This window comes from Phaethon lepturus, unplaced genomic scaffold, assembly GCF_000687285.1.
Source record: "Phaethon lepturus isolate BGI_N335 unplaced genomic scaffold, ASM68728v1 scaffold53371, whole genome shotgun sequence".
Classification (NCBI taxonomy): Eukaryota; Metazoa; Chordata; class Aves; order Phaethontiformes; family Phaethontidae; genus Phaethon; species Phaethon lepturus.
The window spans coordinates 39001-63957 of record NW_010518127.1 but is presented as its reverse complement, the minus strand read 5'-3'; the positions used below and the strand labels follow the sequence as shown (position 1 = coordinate 63957).

Below are 24957 nucleotides of genomic sequence, written 5' to 3'. Positions count from 1 at the left end.
CTGAGAACGGAAGCCCATCTTCCACTTCTAGTCCACGCACCCACCTGCCCACGTTGTACCACTCTGCATGTTCACAATTTTGTTCCTAGTCTAGGGTAAAACGTCACTGGTGATGGTGGTCCCCATATTCCCCTGGAAAATTGTTCCATGACAACCCAGTTTCCCTAGCCCAGAGGCGAGTGCTGGTCCACAAAAAGCATTTAGGCACCAAATTAACAATTCCTGTGGAAGTTATATGTCCACAGCTCTGACTCAGCTGACTCAAATATTGGCCTAGAACGCCGAGAAGCTAAAATAAAAATGAGTAAAAGCAGATGTTATTTTGCATGGTTTCTCTTGCAGACCTACTAGACAGAAAACAGAAGGAGGTGCTTTCCAAAGAAACTGGCTGTGACTACCAGATTCGTTCCATTAAATGCCCAAAGCATGATATTTACAGGACGATTACTGGGGAGTGCAACAACAGGTAGGATTTGTGCATGGCCAAGGAGAGTCTTCAGTCTGTACTTTGACCCAGGATAGATGGCTTAAGGTCACTTGTGTAAGTATCTTTCAACAGGGCAAGAGCGAAATGCTCATTTTAGTGGTGACTATAACAGATGTTTCATTTCTACCTAATGCCTGGCAGGAAAAAGATGTCATTTCTTGAAGATTCCAGATTTGAGCCCATTGCCCTCCATGTGCTGCTTGGATGAAGGAAGGGAATTCTTGGGCTGGGGGGAGGTGAAAAGTTGAGGAGAGCAGATTTTGGGGCTCTGACAGCCAGCATCTCGCTCAGCTTGAGGCTCTGGGAAATCAGCCCTCCACTCTTCTGTAGCATGGATAATACTAATTTCCTCTGGTTGGTTCATATGAAAATATCCAGCTATCAACATATCTGTGTGGCTACTGTTGTCATGCGTAAGGTTGGTAAGTAAATAAGACTTTAAGTCTTGGCTCCTCTAGCTTCTTTTATTGTGCATCTTTAATCTGAAAAAGCGAGTTCTTCAGCTTTTTGAACATAGCTTCCCTCCTGGTTCTAACCTGGGATCATACATTTATTTATTTCCTCGATAGCTCCTTTTTTGACCAGAAGATGGCAAAATTTCTAGCCTAATACGTGGCAGTCAAGGCTTGCTGTCCTGTTCTGCCATAGATTTGCTGCCTGGCGTGCTAACTCCAGCCCCCAGGTCTGAGTGGGACTTGCATCGACGCACATCTGGCATGACACAGATGTGTCAGATGTGAAGACACGGCTCAGCTCTGCATCACGTGCGCAGGGCGCTCACGCTCGTGGTGCCGGTGTTACACTCAGCCCCTACCTTTGCCCACAGACCCCACAGCCTTCAGCCCCCCAAGGACAGCTCTGTCCACGCTGACTTTTAGGCTCAGGGTAAGGGTTGGGTCCTTGGGCTTGCTAATCCAGCGGGCTGCCAGCGGGATGACGAGGCAATCAGAAGCGAGGGGACTCCGATACGTTAACATTTTTCTAGGGTCTTGTTCAGCTTGAGATGCACGCCATGAGACGGTGCTTGAATACGTTGCAAAAATCTGCTTGCAAGGACAGTAACAGCAATCAAAAGAAGAGCCGTGGGGTACTGCGTTCTTAACGTTTGATGGAATTACTTCACCTGTGGTGTGGCAATTGTTCTGGGGCATGCTCTTATTTCACAGCACAATGTGTAAATCCTGGGTATATCTCTCCTTTCTCAGTATAGGCAGGTATTACCCAGGTTTTGTACATTGATAGAGCTTAAACACAAAAAGTTGCTGTGCGCCAGCTGATATTCAGTAACTGGTTTCCCCCAAATAACCTGTGTTTCTGTGTCCTTAGGGCCACAGATCATTGACTCAACCAGCATTACTGTTCTTCTGAACAAGCGCTGCTGAGTTTACCAATTCACGTTCTTCCGAGCGGTATGAGGCAATATAACGAGTGGCCACAGCTGCAGATCGCAGTTTGAGCGGTTCTGTGTTGGACACGGGGAAAAAATTCCTCAAGGGGCAGGCTTGGCACAGGTCCCAGCAAAAGTGGAGGATCTTCATCCTTGGAAACTTCCAGCCCTCAGCTGGACAAAGGCATGACCACCCTGATCATTGGTGATGGCCCTACTGTGAGACTGATTTTGTGTGGAGCAGCAGTGGAGACAGGGGTGCTACAGAGATTTATATGCCAAATAAAATTGATATAGTGTCATGAGGAATCTTTTCTTAATGTTAAAAAAGTTCATTTTTCTCTGCAGTAATAATCTTGGTATTGTTTACTTCGCAGTGTTCTCTGGCTGTCACCACTGTTACTAGAGTAATCAGACGTGGACTAAAGGGCTGCAAAACATCAGTCTCTACAAGCCTGTTCATTTCTGAAATAACACCGGTGTTTGCTTTTCTTCTTGTGATGCTCCAGAAAGCATTCTCATCTGGGGTCCTCGAACCGCGCGTTTGCTCGCTGGCTCCCAGCAGTGTATGAAGATGGAGTGTCTGTTCCCAGAGGAGCATGTGAAGGAAAGCTCTACAACGGATTTCCACTCCCGCTGGTGAGAACCATTATTCTCGTCCAGATAACAGTAGTGGACACTGCCCTCACTGCATCCATCAGAAATGAAGCAGTGGGAAGATCTAGAGTGTAAATTGCTTGGTCCTTTCCTCTGATCTCAGGTCCTAATTTGAGGCTTGTTTTCTACAACGGAGCTATGGCTTGGGGTGATACTTTTTTTTGTTGGAGACAGACATGAGCTAAAAGGTTGTGAATACTTCACTAAGCAAAGCATGGACAACATAACAATTTCAGCAGTGTGCCGCCCAAGGTTTGATCCAGACAGCACCACAAGTGTGTTCAGATACACCAGGATGTTTATACAAACCACAAGGCTTGGGTGTTCCTCAGCCATCTTCTTGATTTTCTGGACGTGTGCATGTACATCAGTTTCAGCCATAAAAGGCTTTCCATGAAGCTGGTCTTGGCTGAACAACTGTGGAGTCAAGAGGATGCTACTTACCACGTCTGTTTTGACAGAGCTGGGGCATGGCATGGGTCTGTTTAATGCCATAATTAATTCTTATGACCTTGTCTAAGATCATCTTACACATGATCTTACAGTGAGTGTTATACTGAGAGGTAAATTCAGCATGGTGTAGTCACACATATTTTCATTTTGATTTTCTGTAGGTTCGAAAAGTGTCAAATGAAATTGCTCACACAGCCAACGAGAACATAACTCAAGATCAAGAGCTCGCTCTTGTCTTCATGCACTGGGGCCAGTGGATCGACCACGACATAGGCTTATCCCCTTCCAGTGGAGGAGGAATGAACCCGGAGCTTCACTGTGAGACCAATTGTGCCTTCAAGCCCCCTTGCTTCCCAATTAAGGTACCCTGGCTTTCATTCCATTCCACACTACCTTAAGACAGCAAAAATAAAACCGCGTGACTTTCTGAGGCATCACTTATGTTTGTTTGCTTTAGTTTCCCCCCGATGACCCACGGATGCTGAGGTCAAACATCTGCATGCCGTTCATCCAGTCGGCATCCGTGTGCAATCCCACGACGTTTATTCGTGAGCAGATCAATGCCGTCACCTCGTTCATCGATGCCAGCACGGTTTACGGCAGCGACGAGTCTGTGGCAAAGAGTATTAGAAATCAGACAAACCAGCTGGGTTTGATGGCTGTGAACCAGAATTTTACCGATGCAGGGCTGGAATTATTGCCCTTTGAGAACAAAACGAAAAGTGTTTGTGTTCTCACCAATGAGAGTATGAACATCCCCTGTTTTAAAGCAGGTAAGGTGCATCTGTGGCGTAGTCTTCAGTGGCCCATAAAGTCAAAAAGGATCATTTATATTTGTATGAGGCACTGCAAGACATGATTGTGTAAGATGAAAGACAGGAGACCTTCCTCTACATTAAAAAAGAATAATAATTGAACAATAATTGTTTAATTAAACACAAAAATTATTTTCTTTTAATTTTCCCAAAGAGTTACAAAAGATCAACATCCCTTTAAAAAGTCTTTTCAAAGGTAGGAGAAATTTTCAATAGAATAACTACCAGTGTTTAAAATTTCTCAGCGACTTTTTTCCCACTCCTACCTAGAATTCATCATTCAGTTTTCAACTCAATCAATACTAACAATTAAATGCTCTTAATCAATTTAGTTAACTCTCCCTAGTACCACATCCTAAATTTTTAATATTTCAAATATCCCAACCTACATCAGAAGACAAGTCTAGAAGTTTGTCTGAAATGTAAATAAACTGATGACTCAAAACACAGAACTTTTTAAAATGCGAAGTGATCCATCATAGGCACAACGTTAGAAAAAATATTATAAATGTGAAACTTGCAAAGTCAATCGTAAGAATACAATGTTCCCATCGCACATTATTTTCTCATTCCCTGCACATGAGAAGAGCTCCTTGCTGACTGAGGAGATGCTCAGTGCCTCTTCCATCAGCTGTCAGAGGGTCTTCACTGCATCCCCTCCAGTTTTCTCTCAGGACCTCTGCTGAAAGCACATTCACAGACCTCTCAGAGGTGTTTACAGCTTGGGTGAGCTCAGAGAGATTTTAAAACCCAAACATTCACAGCACTGATATAAAAGAAGATTGTATCCCTGCGGTACAAAAAGGAGGCAGCCATGAGATTTTTCACTAAACGAGACATTTTCAGCTGCTTCATGACCATGTGTGGTTGGTTGACATGCTGTAGGGATGCCATCCAGAGGGACGTTGACAGGCTTGAGAGATAGGCCCATGCGAACCTCATTAAGTTCAACAAGGCCAAGTGCAAGGTCCTGTGCATGGGTTGGGGCAACTCCAAGCACAAATACAGGCTGAGCAGAGAATGGATTGAGACAAGCCCTGAGGAGAAAGACTTCGGGGTTTTGGTTGATGAGAAGCTCAACATGACCCAGCAATGTGTGCTCACATCCCAGAAGGCCAACCATATCCTGGGCTGCATCACAAGAAGTGTGACCAGCAGGTCGAGGGAAGTGATTCTCCCCCTCTCTTCCTCTCTCACGAGACACCACCTGGAGTACTGCGTTCAGCTCTGGGGCCTGCAGCATAAGAAGGACATGGACCTGTTGGAGCGAGTTCAGAGGAGACCACAACCAATGCTCAGAGGGCTGGAGCACCTCTCCTATGAAGACAGGCTAAGAGAGTTGGGGTTGTTCAGCCTGGAGAAGAGAAGGCTCCAGGGAGATCTTACTGCAGCCTGCCAATGTTTAAAGGGGGCTTGTAAGAAAGGTGGGGACAGACTTTTTAGCAGGGTTTGTTGTGATAAGACATGGGGTAATGTTTTTAAACTAAAAGAGGGTAGATTTAGACTAGGTATAAGGAAGAAATTCTTCACTATGAAGATGGTGAGGCAGTGGAACAGCTTGCCCAGAGAAGCTGTGGATGCCCCATCCCTGGAAGTGTTCAAAGATGGTTGGATGGATGCCTCATCCCCAGGTTGGATGGGGCTTTGAGCAACCTGATGTATTGGAAGGTGTCCCTGCCCATGGCAGGGAGGTTGGAATTAGATGATCTTTAAGGTCCCTTCCAACCCAAACCGTTCTATGATTCTATGTGCAATAGAGTTTAAATTGCCCAAAGCCTCTTCTCCAATGGTTTTGGCTAAATGGTTTGGACAGAATGTTTTGCCTGTGCTGGAAAGAAATATCTGGCATGAATTGATGACTGCTAAGAAGCTTAATGGTGAGCATTACTGCTGGTAACACTGACTATCAGTTGTTACTCATCTATCCTAACACAAAAACTTGATACTGAAATAAAAAAGCAGTTTAAAAAATTCCTAAAATATTTTCATTTGTAGGTGACAAACGGGTAACTGAAAACCTGGGACTTTCTGCACTGCACACTATCTTTATACGAGAACACAACCGCCTGGTTACAGAGCTGAGGAAATTAAATCCTCACTGGGATGGAGAAAAGCTTTATCAAGAGAGTCGAAAGATCATAGTTGCCACAATCCAGGTACTGATCACTGCTTGATGTTTATTATCTGTGTGCTTAGGAATGGTTTTTCCTCCAGGAAAAGGAGGAAAACCATGCTTTGCACATCTAGTGCATTTATTTGTGGGAGTCAAAAATTGTGAATAAGAATGGTCCACCTGAAGCAGCATGGGTATCCAGACCTTTTTTATCCATTATTTTACCAATTTATCAATTATTTATTATATTAAATAATTTTAATATATTATGCCAAACTTAATGCCATTGCTACGGCTCCTTTTCTGAAGATCTTATGAACTCTGCTGCCGGACAGAGAGTCCATGTTCATGCTCTGCTCTTGACATTTCTGCTACAGCTGCTGACAACTTGCTTTGCTTTTGTGCTTTTTTTCAGATAATAACATACAGAGATTACCTCCCACTTCTGCTTGCGGAGGAGACCAGCAAGTGGATCCCTTCTACAATGAGAATGTGGATCCTAGAGTTGCAAACGTTTTTTCCCTGGCTTTCCGATTTGGTCATGCATCAGTAAAGCCTTTTGTGCCCCGTTTGGATGACAGTTTTCAGCCTTTGGGTTCATTCTCCAACGTCCCTCTTCATTTGACCTTTTGCGCTACGTGGAGAATTATAATGGAAGGTAAGAAAGTGGGGCAGCCAGGAGTCCTGGTCTGGTCCTGAAGCAGACACTGAGGTGGAGGTCAGCTGGTAAGACACAGGAGCCTAGACTCCAAAAACTGCTTTAGCTCCATTTATTTAGCTGGCCTCACACAAATTACAGTGCCATTCAGCTTCAGAGGTGCTCATGACATGTCTACCCACGGGGCTGCAGACAAGTTGGTGGTCTGCTAAATGTAAGGCAGCAGGACAGTCCTGCAGAGTTGTCACCAAACACAGCCTAACACTGGTCCTGTGTTGTACCCAGGCAAAGGAGCCCTGCCAAAAATTATATGCTGTTATACCATTGAACACGATCAAGCACCAGCTCCTGCAGAAGCAGCCACATTGGAGCAGGATTTTGCATCAGAACATACAGTTCTGTAGCTTCTTCAGCACAGTTTTTCAGTGTTGTCTGCCTCAGTTCATTGCACGATAATCGCATGCTTATTCTGAACATGTCAGTAAATAACCAGAATACGTTAGATTAAACCTCCTTCTCAGGTCGCCGTACATCTCTCAGCTCGGAGAGACCCGCCAGTGTGAGCATTGCACATTCACTCAAATAGTGCAACTGCTCGTGCTGTTCCAGCAAGCACGAGGCTTATGGTGTCAAATGTCAGTCAACCAAAATTTAGGTCAATCTAAGCTATTATATCCCTCTGTAATTAGTAGGCATTGCCAGAGGGTGACACAGCCAGCCTAGCTGAGCTAAGACAGCGTAGTTGCTTCCTAGTGGTGGCCATCTTCATGACTCTAAAGGGAGCTATGGGATCCTGCTCTTATACAGCTGATATCTGCAGGCATGAATCTTTCCAAGCAAGACAAACATCTCTTCCAAAATGAGTTATCTAACTAATTATGGAAAACATACCAAAATACACATGTGCAGACAATTTTCCTGTGTCTTACTAATACTGTCTTCTTAATGGTTATGAAAAAGACATAGACAAACAGACATGAACTGATTCACAGAATCACAGAATCATTAAGGTTGGAAAAGACCTTTAAGATCATCAAGTCCAACCATCAACCCAATACCACCATGCCTACTAAACCATGTCCTGAAGTGCCACGTCCACACGTTTTTTGAACACTTCCAGAGATGGTGACTCCACCACCTCCCTGGGCAGCCTGTGCCAGTGCTTGACCACTCTCTCAGTAACGAAATTTTTCATAATATCCAATCTAAACCTCCCCTGGTGCAACTTGAGGCCATTTCCTCTTGTCCTATTGCTGGTTACTTGGGAGAAGAGACCAACACCCACCTCACCACAACCCCCTTTCAGGTAGTTGTAGAGAGCGATGAGGGCTCCCCTCAGCCTCCTCTTCTCCAGACTGAACAGCCCCAGTTCCCTCAGCCGCTCCTCATAAGGCTTGTGCTCCAGACCCCTCCCCAGCTCCGTTGCCCTTCTCTGGACACGCTCTAGCACCTCAGCATCCTTCTTGTAGTGAGGGGCCCAAAACAACACAGGATTTGAGGTGCCGAGTACAGGGGCACGATCCCTGCCCTGCTCCTTCTGGCCACACTAGTGCTGATACAGGCCAGGACACTGTTGGCCTTCTTGGCCACCTAGACAAACTCCTGGCTCATGTTCAGCTGACTGTCAACCAGCACCCCCAGGCCCTTTTCCGCCAGGCAGATCTCCAGCCACTCTGCCCCAAGTCTGGAGTTGTTGTAAACGAAGTGCAGAGGTTCTTTCATTGCATTTAATGCTTTAATAAATATTTTTCAATTAATAGCCAATTATAAACAAAAACAATTGCAAAACCTAAACCTTCGACAGAACCCCAGGTATCAGTACATGCTCGGCACTGACAGGCTAAGGAGCAGAAAGTGACCTGGAGGTCTAGTTGGGCAACAAGTGGATTTAAGGCTGCAGAAGGGAAGGCTGAGGGGTGGAGATAGGGGAATCAAAGGGAGACCTCATCTACTGGCATATGCAGGTATGTACATATGCACTAGTATGTGTTGAAATGGAAATATGGAGCTAGGTGAACCCCATACTGCCCAGCGTAGAAAAGACATCTAATGCAGCACAGTTTCAGCTGCACAAAATGGACCATCAAAGCTGGAACTTGGTACAAAAAGTCTTTTCCTGATTTGCAATGAATGCAGGTGGCATTGACCCATTGATACGGGGCATGGTGTTCGATCATGCAAAACTTATGAAACAGAATCAAGTGCTTGTTGACGAGCTCCAGAACCACCTTTTTGAACAGACAGAGGTAATAGGTCTGGATCTAGCAGCCCTGAACATGCAACGGGGAAGAGACCATGGCCTTCCAGGTAAGGAGACACAAGTCCACACGTTCTATTCTCTTTTTTCTTCTCTTGTTTATAATAGTTCCATGAATGTACTAAGTTTTTTCCATACCAATGGGAAGAAACAGTACCTTGATTTGAGGGTGAAGGATGGATAGACAGTCAAACTCAGGGAAGAAAAGGTCTCTGTATAAAGATATTTTTCTGAGGGATTTAAGACAAGGTCAAAGGGCTTGGAAAGCAAAGATGATAGCTGGGATAATGTAATGAAGAGGGGTAGAAACAATGGTGTATTGCAAAGAGAGAACATGGGCTACAGAAGGTACAGATGCAGACAGTCGAGTTCAGCATTCACATGGGCTAGACAGACCATCTGTGCTTTGTTCTTTGCCCATCAATGTTTAGTTTGTGTCTTCAGAGAACCCAGAGCTCTGAGCAGAAGTGGTTTGCACCCACAAATATGATGGCCCCCAGGTGCTGGGGAAGAATGAATCCTCTTGGGTTTAGCACAACCAAACGTTGCCCTTTTCTAGGACTTTGATCCTATAAATTTTGCCTCCCAAAACTGCAAAGACTGGTGAATTCACTCTCAGCACTATGTAGCTCTAACTGACAGGATGCAATAAACCTGTAGTCACATGCAAAGACAACGCAAATTGTTAGTTTAGTGTGTGCATACAAAAAGGACTTTTGAAAGCATGGCTTTTGTTGTGACTGTCTAGGCAATAATGTCTTCCAGATCCTTTAATGCCATGAGAAGAAGCAAACATTGTTCATGGGCCAAGGGGTCTGTTTAGCTCCTGAGACTAGGCAGATGGTGGGGAGACGTGGGTCCTGATCAGCTGTTGTTCCTGCTTTTGCAGGTTACAATGCCTGGAGGCACTTTTGTGGGCTCTCCCAGCCTCAAAATGTAGATGAATTCTCTGAGGTGCTAGGCAATTCCGAACTGGCCAAGAAGTTCATGGAGTTGTATGGGACACCAGACAATATTGACCTCTGGATTGGGGCGATTGCAGAGCCCTTCATTCACCAGGGCAGAGTTGGACCTCTCCTGGCCTGCATCATTGGCACCCAGTTCAGGAACCTGCGTGATGGAGACAGGTAGGTACCTCTGAGAGCAAACCTTCCCCCATGGCATTTATTATGGGAAAAAATGACGGCATTTCATGTGACACTAATCCAGCCCATCTCCACCATGCCAGTGAGTGATTGCAGCAAGGCTCACTCTTGGATTTTAGCCCAGTTGTGAAAGGGCTCTTTTTTGCAGCCCATTCCCACAGACCCATGCGATTGAGGAGCACCGGCTCCAGGCCATTGTAGTCTCTGCCCAAGGTGACATTTACTTTCAGGTACAAAAGGGGAGGATTAGTCACTTCATCCCAGCAGCCTGGTGATGCTGTATGGAAGAAGCAGGCTCTTGGCACTGGCAGATGAGTGGCAGAATCCAGACTTGGCCATACCTGGAGACACCTCTTTCCAAAGGGATGTGCCAGCTGCCTGATGAATCAAGGTGGACCTGAGCAGAGACTCACCTTGGCCAGATTCCCATCTTGGGAAGTAACCAGCACCAAATGCCTTCAAGGAGACTATAAGCTGCTTCTGAAAATATCGTTGCAGATTCTGGTGGGAGAAACCAGGAGTTTTCACTCCACAGCAGTTGCAAGCACTGAAAAAAATCTCACTGTCAGCGATGATCTGTAAAAATACTCATATCAAAAAGATACCCAGGGAAGTGTTCAAGGCCAACAGTTATCCTGAGGACTTCGTTGACTGCCATGAGATTGATGCGCTCGACCTCTCACCCTGGAAAGATGAGCCTGAGAGTGGCACAAAAGGTAAGCAGTTGTCTGAGGTGTGTCAAAAACAATAAACGTCCTACAAAGTCAGACCCTTGTGCACCTAAAGGAATAAAAGATTCAAGGTCATTACAGTGACTCTGCCCCCAAAAAGACCTTGGCTATCCATTCAGCCCCACTGGAGGCAGATGTGCTGTTAGCCTAGTCTCCTTGCTACCCATCACCTTCAACATCCCTTAGTAGCCTGCCTCTTCTTCAACTAGATGGGAATTTCCTGAAAATCCAGTCTGTTCTGGTCCTTGTGAATTTGACCTTCTTTAAGTACCTTATCCCAGGACAACTGGAGTGTTCCTTCACAGGAAGAGTGTCCATGAAGAAATCAATCAGAATTAGCCAACCTGTTCCAAATTCTTACTTTGCTGCTCCAAGCCCTTGCTCTCCCCTTGCCTTCCAGAAAGCTTTAAAGCATTTTAAGGTATATCTGGAGCTGTTTTGAGACTGTAATGGCCTGACACATCACTAGTTTAATATGCATAGTCAGAGGTCACGATGTGCCACATCCTGAAAGAGAGTAAAACAGTGTCCTCATATATGAGATAAGAAACTAGCTGTGTCCTCCTAAATATATATTTTTAGCATGGGCTCTCCCAGCTGGAAATAATGTAGGGAGAACAGAGACTTGCAGAAAACAGGTATGACCTGAGCAGGATGGACTGGATTGAATTTTTCTTCCTGGCAGCACATTTATAGATGATCACAATACTTAGGGATCACCTACTCTGTCCTTCTGCAAGGCACAGACCACAAAGCAACTCCATGCAGTTCCTCAACTGAATTTGATTAACTGTGTTTGAGACAGATATTTGCACTTGACGTAAAGACTAAATTATGGTGCCTTCACCCCATTCTTTAGGAAGACAGTCTAGCTGATGTTCAGCTTCTCTCTAAACTATAGAGGCTTCCTGATTTCTTTTATTAACTTAGTCTTAGGGTCACCAAAATTTGCTGAGATGCTTCCTGTGGCTCTTTTATCACCAGGCTGGGAGGAAGCTGAACTATTTTGCATAACCCAGAGACAGTGAAATCCCAGTGTGTTAAAAAGAAACTGCTAAACTTTTAGCCTTTTCAAGTGCCAAGAAATTGCCCCAAAAACACTCATCCAAACAGCTGTCTGATGTTAGGTCACTGGAGGTACCTTTTGACAAAGCGGGAAGCACCAAGGTGTCTCAGAGGTACAAGGATACAGAGGTGACCTGGTACTCAGTCACCCATCCACCAGTGACTATTTTAAGCTATGGAGTCAAATAAAAGCGTGGGGAGAAATATTGTGTCCTGGAAAGACACTCTGCCTCTCAGTAGCTTTTTCTGCTTCATTAGCAGTTTCTAATCCTGCTGATCAGACCTGCGTTGGAAACTCCTAACGGTGGCACTGAGCTGCTCTTGGGAAACCACTGCCTGTACATCACGCTCAGCTGACTGCTGTCAACTGAGCCTTGGCACATGATATCCCAGAGAGGAGCTCAAGACTATGTCTACTGTTTCATTTGCTATACTGTGATTTTTATATCATTTATTTGTAAAAGCTTCCAGCAATGTAAGTCTTCAGATGGAAGGTAATGACATTTTTTTGTGTGTTGCCCTAAAAGAATATTCAGAGGTGTGCAAGACTTGGTAGGTGCTGGATGCTTTATGACTCTCTAAGGGCACAATCAAGACAATTTTTTTACTTCCCATCCTGAATGGGTGTCAAATCTGGACGTTAGTGTGCTTGCATTTCAAAATCAAATTGCTTATCCTTCGTACCTGCTCAGAAATTAGCAAGTTCACGTAATCTTTACCAAAACTCTTCTTATCTCCTTCTTGTTTTGCACAAGGGCATAATCTGTTTAGGCTGTTTCTAATTAGCAGTGAGATTTCAGTCTTTGAAGACACTGGAGAATGGCAGCTGCATCTTAAAGCCTAGAGACATCTTTTATTCAAATCCTGTAGTGAACATGCATGTGTTTGGGTGTGCTGGGCATTAATAAAATACATTCTATGCACTCATCTACATTTGGCATCAATTCTGGTATGTCAAACATGTCCAAAACATTATTTTGGCTACGGTTCATAGCTAAACGTATCAGCATAAAAAAGCAAATCATAAGCTGGCTGGTACGTAAACCACAAGCATTAGGTCTAAGAGTTAATCATCTGGCTGGGATGATCACTCCCACGACCATATTAAGTCAATAAATACCAAACATGTAAAAATATTAAGTTTCCACCTCTCCTTGGCACAACTGGGAGAGAAGGAGGGGCCTGGGAGCAAGGACGTGGCAGCCTAAGGTAGAGTCATGAGAGAAGCTTCTGGGTGGAGTAGGGGCCTCTCTGATGAGGACTAATAAAGGAGATGCTTCATAAAATCCCACGGCCCGCAGCCACGTGCGTGCTTTGCCATGGCGGGGTGTGCCCCATGCTGCCCACCCACGGCTGGGGGGCCCACAGGAGATCCACGGGACTTCCAGAGCCTCGGGTGAGCGATGGAGCTTGGGGACTGCGCTGCTCCATGAGCCCCCAGCGCATGGGGAGCGGGGAAAGGCTGTGTGACCTTGGGCAGAGGAAGGCAAGACGCCATCCTCTGACACTTACAAGACAGGGCGAAACCAGGCAGTATTCAGAAATGAGGAGCTGCAGCTCCCAGTGTGTATTTGGTCTGAAAAATATATAGGTTGTGTTAAAAACCATGAGATTATCAGGGCATGGCAAGGATGTTAAGAAATAAACACATTTCTGCTGTTTGCCTCTGGTTTCTGAGTCCCCAGGCACGTTCCTCTCACACTTGGATCTGCCCAACCACTGAAGCAAAATCTTGCTTTACTTAAAATGAAGACTGAGAAAAACGAAGAAACCACCAAGCCCTGCAGACACGTGTAAGGTCTTTAATCCCCCTCTCCCAACGCTGCCATGGCTTCCCCCTCTCATGGCAAAGGTACCTCCCAAGTCACCCCGCGGAAAGAGGCAGTGGACAGTGCCTTCTCCTGAGTGTGCTTCCAGGGGAACATGGCACCCTCAAATCCCAGGATGGCCACTTCCCCAGGGAGGATGGCTGCAGGCTGGGTGATAAATACCTCCACCTTGTTGGTTTGGAATAGGAAAAGTTGATTACAAGATGCTCACAGGAAGGGTCTGGCTCTGCCTGGGGTCCAGATGGAGAGAAGTTCTCAGGGTTACGATTATAAAGAAATGTCCCGCTACCCACCGTGTGTCTGTCCACGCGGGTGGCACAGTTCTCTGGCAGGAACATGGCAACCTCCACTTAGAAGTTTTTCTTCCTCTGTGGAGGTTTTGTCTGTCTCTGGTATGTCAGGGTTGCAATCCATGGTTGCCTCTGCTGCCAGACCTTCTTGTGGCTGCCAACGCTCTCCCCCTCAGCTGCTGCACGCACAGCTGGAGCTGGAAGATAGGATCGCTAATGGGAAGCGCCGTTCGTCATTCCTGATATCCCCTGATAGGCAGTGAGCATGGAGTCACGGACCTGCTCGGTGAGCTTGGGAACATCGTCTGGTCCCAGGCCAAGGGTCTCCACTTCTGGCAGGATCTGGATGATGCTTTTCCCTGGAAGAGTGAGACAGGAGGGTCAGAGAGTGGGAAGGAAATATGTTAGTGGTGTAGAAGAGCAAGAGAAGATATAGCAGAGGCATCCGTGCAGACCAAGGAACAAGACAGAAATTAAGGGAAATGCCCTCTTTCACACACCAGCAGTGGTGTAGCAACCCAGTCATGTCCCAGATGCACACAGCAAAAACCCAAACCAGGCTTTTCCCATCCACAGAGACTGCAAAAATCATAAATACAGAAACAGTTGAATTTCTCCCATACGCTAGCCCTCAAATACATCCCAGCGCAATGATTCACATGGAATAAATTTTCACAGTGGAAAGTCCTCAGGGTCTGTCTAGATCATGGCAAAGAGAATGAGCTGCCTCTAATACAACACATACAAACTGGCCGTGCTCTGGTCTATGTATACTGAATTCAGTGGAGTCCTCCCTTCCAGAAACACACTTTGGGACGAGAGAAGTTGTGCCCAGGGCTCCCTGTTTGGCCAAGGTGTGTCATACTCCCCTTGGGAAGCGCCTAAGCAATGGACTGGTGCAAACAGGAAGAATATACTGGGGAGCTGTCACCACGCTCTTCTGCTCTTGCACCCAATGGCCCTTGTTCTGGCCAGTGGAGACAAGACGTTGCCTGCACAGACACCCACCTGAGGATCCGGGGTGTGTCTGTGTTATTTTCTAACTTTCTTGCATGGTTTTACACGTGTGCTAGGAAATGAGATCCCGAAGTGCTGCTAGCAGAACCATGCAAGGGAGGCAAAACAGAAGCGTAGAGTGGCATGCTCCGTGCCCGCACATCTTACACCCAAAGCTAGGCCTGGTATCTCAGGGGTCTACTATGCTTCACTTGGTCCTACAGAAAAAGCTGAATGATGACAAGGCTGTGCTGAAAACGTAGTTCTCTTGGGGCATAAGATGACTTCCAGCAAGCACCAGACTTGCTCCAAGCATGTCAGTGTGCACACGCTGGACACAGAGCTGGGCTTTCCAGAAGTTCATCTGCATGCCCAGGGCCACTGTGGACATTGCGAGCCATCCTGACCTGAGGATCAGCCTGCTCAGTGGGCAGAAATCTTGGCCACGTGTGGCACATCTTCAGAATCAGCCCTGGCAAAAACCTGCAGGTGGGAAAAGTGGGGAGGTACAGGAAAAGCTAACTGTGGTTCTTTCTCCAGCAGTGAAGGTTCTACTTGTTTAACAGCAACTAGGAAAGGGGCTTAGAGGTCAGCTAACCACAAATCTCCAGGGTGAGGTTGTTATAAAGGCAAATGTTCATGCAACTGCAAATAGTCTTTCCTAAAAAGCTCAGGGAGGTTGTGGAATCTCCTTCCTTGGAGTTACTCCAAACTTGGCTGGACAAGGCATGGAGCAAACTTATTTATCTTTGGAGTTGGCCTTGCTTAAAGCAAAAGGTTCAGCTGCTCCAGAGATCCCTCCCCACTGTGTTATTCTCTGATTTCCCAGCGGAGCGCTCTATCTTGGTTGCCCAACCGAGCAGGGCTGTGATGGGGAGGGAGTGGGCTAGCAGAGCGGGCTGACATCCCTCCTCACGCTCCTATTGACCCGCACGTGAGGGAATGCTTCCAATACCAAAAGGCTGTTGTGTGTGGCCAACAGAGACAGGATAGACCCAGCAGGTGAAAGATGAGTAGAAACAGGCAAGGTAGTGTTTAGTTTGCACTGACTCCCTCTTCCAGGTGCCTGCCTGCAAGGGAATGACTACACCCACGTACAAACAAGGAGGAATGAGAATTTCAGATGCAAATCCTCCCCTTCAGAAAGAGCAGGGCTGGCCTGGGGCAGGGGTGGGAAGTCGCAGAAGCTCATTTTGGGGTGGGCGTTGTTGAAGGAAGTAGAGAAACAGGATGGGTTACTTTTCTCTGTTGGAATTTGAAACATTTTTTTCTGCATTTTCCTTCTGAAACCCAAGACTTCTGTCATTTTTTCCCCATAAAACTTTATCAGTGACCAGCAGAAATTTTTATCACCATAAATGGATGAAACATGGAAAGAATAGGGTAACTGGAAGCATGACTTTTGCTGAGAGCTCCATGTTAGCTTTTTCTCCCCAACTCTGCCTGTCCCTGCAGAGCCAAGGACAGTGTGGTGGGGGCAGGGGCAGGATCTGCCCCAAGACTCTGAAGCTTCTCCAGGTTCCCTCATATGGGTATTGGACAAACTGTGAGAAATCCAAAGGGAGAGGCAAAAGTGCCGCCTGAAATCTCCCATTCCCTCCCAAGAAGATAGAAACTGCCACTGTCCAGCTGCTATCTCCACATCTTACACGGTCCTCTGCCCACCCACCCCATGGCTCCCTCCAAGGACAGAGCTCGCACCAACACCCAGCCCGCTCTTTTCCCCAGATCATCCTCACCTGGTGTAAATCTCTTCTCTTTCCGGTTGTAGAAGTCACAGTAGGAAGAGATGACTACAGGAATAATGGGGACCTGGAGGGGAGGAAGTCTACAGTGAATCCACGAATTTCCCCATTCCTCCCCCAAAAAGGGAACCGGTGTTCTTAGGTGAATCCGGCACCTTGTTGATAATTATCCCAGTCAGCTTCATCGTAGGTGCTCAGAGGGATATTTAGATAATTTAAATGTATCACCCAATGTTCTCGCTGCTGGTTTTTGCATTTTCATCTCTGTACTTAGGCCAATAAAGCATGGGTTGCCAAATCAGTATGTTCAGCTCTGTAGAAACTCCCTCTGGGCAGATCCAGGCTCTTGTCAAGGTTCCCCCACTTTTTTCCCAAGCTGAGTCATGAAGTTTTTCCACCTGTCCCAGAAACAGCCCCCTCCTGTGCCACCTGCTGGGCTCCTGCTGGGCTCCTGGATGTATGCTCCATCCAAAGGGACGCCAGGGAGCAGGAGCCACATAGCCCTGGTTGCTGGTGGACAATGGTAGGCAAGTTGCATCCCAAAGGGCAGGAGGAAGATGGCTCTCACCTGGGCTTTCACAGCCAGCTGGAAGGCCCCACGTTTGAAGGGCAACATGGAGCCACCATGATTGCGAGTTCCTTCAGGGAAGATCAAGACACGGAACTGCAGGAGGGAGAAGACATTGACATGGAGGCACCATTAGTTACTATTCTAAGCCACTGTGCAGGCATACTCCACTGGGATCGATCTGTCTGCTCCTGACCATGCAGAGACATCCATTTTCTCCACTTCAAGCACCTTATGGGCGCACAACACACTGAACCCACCAGAGATGCTCTTCCTCTGTCCTGCTCAGTGCCCAGCCCAGAGACAAAGATCTCTTTCCAGCCACATCAAGGTTTGTTCCTCACCAAAGACTCCTCCCCACTCACATTTTCTTTGTGCAGGGAGTGTGCCACCTCTGTCAAGGTAGTGATAGACTCTTCCCTCTTCTTGCGGTCAATGAAAATGATTCCTGAAAGCCAGCATGCTAGGCCAAAAGTGCCCATGTATAGAATTTCCTTCTTTGCTATGGGCACACAGCGACTTGGTAACATCTCCATCATCACTGGAAAGGGACAACAAGGACAGAACAAGTTGTCATCTGCACTAAGGTTTTCTCCGGATTCTGGGCTACATCCCTCTGCTCTGGGAGATGCCATGCCTTCAGCACTTATCCAGCTTCATAGGACCAGAAACACGTTGGGAAAGGGATCCTGGGGTTCTCCAAACTAACCACCCACTTCGAGGAGGACTATTGCTGATACTGAACGAGAGCAGCTATGACATGGCTGTGGTCAACCGACACCGATCTCCCCATTCTCTTGGAAAAGCTGAAGCTAATTTAGCTTGAAAATATCTATTGGGCTTTAACACCGTGAAGCCCAGCCCTGGCTTGGGGCTAGCTGCTAATGGGAAAGGGAGCGGCCACTCCTGTCCCTCTGCCTGCAGTACTTGGGATTTCCTACTACCCTTCCATAGAGACAACTGGGACCAGGAGCAGGAGGCAGGATCACCACGTACCCATAATGTCAAGGGAGGTCTGGTGATTCAACACGAGGACAAAAGGTTTCTTAGTCCTGAGGTTCTCCTTGCCCTTCACCACTACCTTGAGCCCAAAGATGTATTTGAGTGGCAGGAGTGACATGCGCAAAAACCTGGAAAAGGGGAGCAGACATAAAGAGACGCTGAAATTAGGTAAAGGAACCAAATATCATTCTTCCAAACCAGCCCATCTCACAGACTGCTCCTGCAGAGTAGCCCGTTTCTCTGCACTCCTAGATTTGACTCGTGACTTGGAAAAGAACAACTAGTACGTCTCTTCAGCTCATCACTTCATTAAAGACAAATACACCTGGTTGGTAGGTTTTATTCAAGCCAGGTTAGACCAATGGCCTAGCAACTTCAGCTACAGTAATTCCATGGATCAGCCAAATATTAGATAATTCCCAAATTCACAGGGCACCTGTTTGTACTCTCCTTCCCTGCCCACCTTGCTGAGTCATGAAAACAGACTGCCATAAACATGCCATGCACCTAACCCTGTTATTGCCCACGCTGTGGAAAGATGATTTTGCCTCTGGGTGACATCAGACTGCAATTCTGGTAGCCATATTTTAACAGATATTGGAAAAATAAAGAAAAGAATAAAAGTCAGGCACAAAAGTCAAGAGCTGAAGAAAATTTCTTAAAGTGAAAAGCTGATGCTCAGTTAAGAGCTACAAACTCCCACTGCAGCATGCGAGAATGAAGTAGTAAATCCTGCCTCTGCAGCGCTTCAGGAGGCTACGGGCACTCCGCAGAGTCAGCTGCTAGCCCCCACTCCACCCCCAGCCCAGGTTACCGGTGCCCACCACGGCTAATCACAGGCGTACAGCGGCCGCAGCACCTCCGGGTCAGACAGAGAGAGGGGACGCGCAGCAAGGGGCCGGGCTCAGAGGCTGCCGGACCTGGGGGCACCGGGCTGTAATCACAGTGACAGGGACACCAGTGACGACGCAGGCGCCAGCGCTGCACCGTGGTGACGTCTGCTCGTGCCTGTCGGGGTGGGCATTGGCGTGGAACAAAGCTGAGAAAGGGAAAGGCACCTGCAGGGGCTTTCTCACAACTGAGGGAATGATCGGCCACGTGGAGGGGGGAAATACAGCTCTGAAGACCAGATAGGAGAGGTTTACTTAAAACAGTAAGTTACTTCAGCTGCGCAGGATATCCAGTTTGTTGGCATTACCTAGTTTGTCACATTTATGTCACCTTTTACATCCTTTCCTTCCATGGTTCGTTATTCTTTCTATCAATCGACTCAGATGCAATACTGAAAGCCACATGCCTCCTCTGCATTACAGACAGCTCTCCACACCAACACACAGCTAATGCCTCCCCGCGGCAGCGCAGCTCCCAGGACCCTCCGGAACAGAGCGCGAGTCGACCCGCTCCGTGCCCAGAGCAGAAGGAAGCCACAGACAACTTACTTCATGTTTTCCACGTTACGTCCACGAGGAATACTGATCAGAATAACCAGAGTGCTGAGGGTGAAGAGCCACAACTTATAGAAGGTCATCTTGCAGAAGTATCTGAATGCAGGATTCAGCTGGTAAAGCACTAGAAACGCAACGAACAGGAAAGTAAACGGGTAGTGAAGGAGCAAAAGCTCCATCCTTCCAGCCCAGAGTGAACCCGAGGAGTGTTGCAGCGAGCAGCAAATGAGTCACGGGCGCCCGATGTTGTGGAGCAGAGTTTAGATTCCCTGGATCAGCTGCATGTGGGTGGCGCGAAGCTGGAACAAGTTTCGGGAGCAATGCTTCGGAGAGGCTGCCTTCGCCGCTCGGAGCTAAACGGACCGTGAAAGCTGGTCGAGCAAGGGATCGGCAGCAGCGCTGTGCGTAGGAGCCGGCTGGCAAGCAGCGGCAAACGCGCAATACCAAGGCCGCCCGCGTGCAGGGCGTGCGCGGCTCCGGGCCGGAGAGCAATGGCTGCTCGGAGACACAGCCCCGCTGCGGGGGCTCTGCGCACGGGAGCCCCGAGGACGTCTAAGGAAGTCTCCAACGGGAGGGAGCGGGACGTGTGGGACAGCACAGACGCCACGCTGTCTCACTCTGTGCAAGCACTGAACTTCACCAGCAAGTGAGCTTGCTGCAAGGTGCCCAGGAAACCAGAAATTGGTGTTAGGGAGGAGGGAAATAGAAAATCAGTGGTCTGAGCAGCCAGCTCCTGCCCCGTACATCCAGTCACTGCAGCGACCAAGCTGAGCAACTGGACATTCCTCAAGTAGAGTGGGAAAACTGGGAAAAGTGCCACATGTCCAGACGAAAAGATAAAGGCAGCGAGGGCAGCTACTCCTGACGTTTTCATGGCCAGAGGCAGGCACACGTTTAGGCAGCACCTGCATACGTAAGAAACAAATCAAGAAAACGCAGGTACAACCTGGGAGCGCTCCGGCTGCGTTTTATCTCCTAAAACCACTGTATGAAAAGGATCTTTGCAACAAGTACGACGACTAGGCTGAAAAACAAGAGCTTCATGTTTCGTCACCTGCACGACAGGCCTTGCTCAAGCAGCTATCGCTTACGAGGAGTAACAGTATTAAATCCCAGCCAGGGCAGATTCTCAACAGGGAATGGGGCGGTCCGAGGACCCATAAGACCACATTGATTGTCACCTGCAACCTAAAGAACAAGGTCAGATCCCCGAGAAGAGTAACATGGACAAGGCTCAGCAGTATTTCATGAGGAAACCGAGGAAAGGCACAATAATAAAGAAAGGCGTTGGCTGTGCTCCCTGCTCCCTTGCCTTAGCGGGGGACCCGTTTTCTCTTGTCTTTCATGGGAAAACTGGAGAAAAGTGACTGCAGGCCTTGCTGCTCAGCTCTCCCAAGGCTTCCCTGCAACCACGGGAGAGACAGCCAGGGCGACGAGCTTCATTCGCAGCCTCCTCACTGTCTCTGCGCGAGAGGAGGGGAAGGACAAGCACCTCACCTGGGCACGTTGGACGCAGGCACCGTGACCCCTCTGCACTGGCGCTGAGGAGACCCGCTCCCTTTCGGAGCCGGTTCATAGAGAATGGCCAGGGCTGCTTTGTGCTTATCCAAGGTCTGAGCCAGCAAACGGTTACTTTCCTAACACCTATTAACCTTCTTAATATCTCATCAGTATCAATTATGGCCTTTCACAGTTGGGTGGAGGTGGATTTGACACACAACTCGTTCATCCTGACCTACCAGGAGAGAGGTTCCTAAAATGTAATGCTAGTGAGAAGCACTTTGAATGGCTGTCCTGCAAGGACAGACGTAGCTTTCAAATCAAGCCTGCTGTTGTCAAGCTCCTCATGCGAGAGGAACATCTTACACAACTCTGCACGTGAAAACTCATCCAGAATGTCTAGGCACAGGTAAGTGTGCAAATACGAACTCATCACAAATCACTGGAGAGCTTTATTTTTAAGTCACTGGCAGTAATTTACAAATACTTTCATCAAGACTGTAAGGAAATTATGTTCCTGCAATATGCAGTGCACTACCAAACAGGTACTAAGCTGCAGCAAGTTGATGACTGACTTACCCAAAGGAGCACAGCAACCCTCAAATACAGCTGATCTACAAGAACACAAGATCCTGACCATGAGGGAAAGACAGAAAAATGTCTGCAGCACAAATGGTGGTCTCCACACAGTCAAAGCAAAGCATAATCAGAGAAGGACCCACACAGGCATATTTACAAGTTAGACCCTCGGCTTGGACAGTTTATGAGAGGAGGGCTTCTCCATGGCAGCACCAGACTGAGGAATAACCCTCACTGGCTGGGCATCGCCGAGCTGCTCCATGCGGAAAGGTAACTCCACACACTCGGAGCACCGGGGGCAGACGTGCTTTCAAGAAGACGTCAGATATGTAAGAGTTTGAAGCTAGGCTAATGGTTACTGGGGACTTTCAACAACTGGTTAGAGCATGGGGAAAGGCAAGGACATAAAGACATAATAAAAATGACGCCATTCCCAACTCACCACGAAGAGACAGTCAGCTCAGGTCTAACAAAACATTTAGGCTCCAAACCCACAGATACTGAAATCCTGAGCTACAATTTTCTTCTGTTGCAAGGATCCCTAGCACCTAGATTCTGGGTGCTGTGCTTCCATTTCAAAAGCAGTCCAGGTCTTGCCTAACGTACAAGGTGTTTTCAGAAACTACAGCTTTAATGAAGCTCCCAGTTTCCAGACTAAATGTATCCATGCTCAGTTGACTCCCTTTTGCCCCTGGGTCTTTGCACACTTTCCAGAGCCTGGCCCAATTTAAGTGAATCTTAGACAGGGAGGAGGGACTTGCTGATATCATGAGCTTTCATCACGCAGCTTTAATGACTCTCCTACTCACCAACTCTGCTAAGACACACATTGGCCAGAAGAGAGAGGTGGAGGCAGGGAAGGTGATCTAATCTAATGGGAAAAGGCTAAGAAAATTGTCTTGTTCACAGTAAGCAAACGAAGGCTCAGGAGAAAACGGAGTGTCAATATAGCAGTGCTAGAGAGGGAGAAGTTGAAGATCACAATTGACTTCTAAATGTGAAAGAGGAAATGAAATAAGAGGACCGGATGCAGAAATGGGAGCAATTCCCACTGGAAACTGCTGGCACAAATAGCTCCGCTGGAACAGACTGGAAAAAGCTATCAAAGGACGAAGTGCTGGGACTGCTCAGTGCCACGGACCACATCAGCCACCCAGTCTTCAAAAGGAAAACAGTACTAGAGGGTACTCATCTAGTGCATGCAGTTACTACTCAGTTAAAGAGAGGCATTAACATTGATATTAAAAACTTCAGAGGGATTCCAGAGCAAATATATTAGAGACAGGTCATCAAGACTGAGGAAACTGTATTTATGGAAGCTCCATAAAGCTTCCATTCCATCAGCTCCATGATGAAACTTTTATCATGCTCTGGCTGCAGCTCCATGGTGAACCTATCCGTCACTGTTTTACAAGGCACGGACTAGCTTTGGATACCTACTTATAAGCAAAGACATAGCTGGAAATCTTCGTAATGACAAGAGAAGAAGAGTTTCTACAAGAAAATATGTCCTGTCTCATGAAGATTTCCATGGCATCCAGACAGCCCTGACAGAAACGTAATATAACAGGCTAGAATAGCTTGTGCTATAGGACTTGCATCCAAGGGGGTAGTGCACGGCACAGGCAGGTGAACTGTGGGTTGGAAAGTAAATCAGTTTATCACTACAAACCACAGAAAAATTGAAGTGGGAAGGGACCCCTGGAGGTCTGCAGTCCAACCAGCTACTGAGAGCAGGCTTAACTCCAAAACCAGATTAATTTGCTCAGGACCTTGTCTAGGCAAGTTTGGACAATGTTCAAGGATGGAGATCCCACTAGCTCTCTGATCCCTGTGTCCATGTTGCACCACTATCATCAAGGGGAACAATGTTTTTCTTTGTCTAATAGGAAATTCTTTTCTTGCAACCTGTGTCCATCACCTCTTATCCTTTCACTGTGCCTCTGAGAACCGTCTGGCTTCGTAGCTACTCATTAGGAAGATGAAGACTGAAAAAAAATCACCTTCCTCTCCCCTTCTCTTTTCCGGACTGAGCAAATCCAGCTTCCTCAGCCTTTCTTTGTACATCACATGCTCCAGCCCACTGACCACCTCGATAGGCCTCCACTCAGGTGAAGTGTAGTCATCACGGGGAGAAGGTCCTGAGCAAGATGGGCTCAGGATGGACATCCATTCCCAGAGCTGAAACAAGTGGGGAGGCTGCAGGTGGGAAAGAAAGTGGATGAGAGGCCCTGACAGAGCTGGGAGGGCGAGCTGCATTTCTGGAATCGGCAGCAGAGGCTGAGCAGGGCAGATGATCCCACGCCGGCTCCTGCAGACTGCATTCCCCATCTCAGTGGCTCCACCAGCCAGGGCCGGCACGCTCCGGGCACTCCTATTGCGTCAGCCCCCATCCTGCTGTACATGCATTTCCATGGGTTCGACTAAGCAGCCTGATCAAGCTGATCAGCTTGATTAAATTTTCCAAATTTCAGCCTTGTGCTCAGCTAAAATTGAAAAAACGGGTCCTATGTGCTTAGTGCACACAGAAAGATGGCGGGTGATTTTGAGCCAGTCGTTTCCTCCCCTTTAAGTTAATTGCTGAAGTCAAAAAGTAATGAATGAGACCTCCTCTGCCACCAAGGGGCTGAACAGCTGCTGGAGGTGTAGACATTAAGAGTTAGACAACCAGTATGAGCAGACTGAAGCTGGAGAGATTGAGGGACACATCCTCCATGTAGTCAGGCTTCTCACACCCATCAGGTCTATGGACTCCCTTGAAGCTCTCAGCACCAGGCACTTACCCACGAAACAGTGGGCTTCAACCCACTCCTAGGGCAAGCTTGTATGCTTTCTGCCTTCAAAACATGTCCGGCCTTATGTTTATCAGGCTACACACCCGGGCGTTACACAGCCCCACCATCACCCCTCCACCCTGGCCAAGTGCTGGCAGAAGTCAGTGTCCATGCCTGCTCTTTTTCTCCGAGGAAATCACGAGGACTCTTCCCATTGTGGGGGGTGGTAAGGAGGAGATTGTTGTTAAGAGTTTGTTGGAAGTAAATCCTGTGCCAGCCCTTTTCTCTGAGGAACGTTTCATAGTGCCACATGACCCAAGAATATGAGTCAGAGACTTCAGCAAGAAATATCTTCTTTCATTAAAAATGTACAGGTTCTTGAATCTGCTTTGTCCAATATGTCCATACAAAACCTACCACCATCCTCCACTCACCTGTGGTTACTGCACCTTGTACAAAGT

At 47.4% G+C, this 24957-nt stretch overlaps 2 protein-coding genes across 2 annotated transcripts; one reads left to right on the top strand and one right to left on the bottom strand.

Annotated features, from left to right (window-relative positions):
* Positions 1-342: 342 nt before the first annotated feature.
* On the top strand, positions 343-11123 carry LOC104628115 (myeloperoxidase-like; the record flags this gene model as incomplete). Its single annotated transcript, XM_010296596.1, is given in 11 exon segments — positions 343-466; positions 2384-2513; positions 3146-3346; positions 3442-3757; positions 5795-5955; positions 6328-6388; positions 6391-6570; positions 8707-8877; positions 9717-9954; positions 10471-10688; positions 11104-11123. Coding segments are annotated over 11 exon segments (1820 nt in total), but the record flags the coding sequence as incomplete, so codon positions are not given.
* Positions 11124-14100: 2977 nt separating this feature from the next.
* On the bottom strand, positions 14101-19822 carry AGPAT1 (1-acylglycerol-3-phosphate O-acyltransferase 1). Its single transcript, XM_010296592.1, has 6 exons — positions 19638-19822; positions 18193-18326; positions 17562-17737; positions 17197-17292; positions 16623-16695; positions 14101-14246 (listed from the first exon to the last, which is right to left on the bottom strand). The coding sequence occupies exons 1-6, from the start codon at positions 19820-19822 to the stop codon at positions 14101-14103; spliced, it is 810 nt and encodes a 269-aa protein (XP_010294894.1).
* Positions 19823-24957: the final 5135 nt, after the last annotated feature.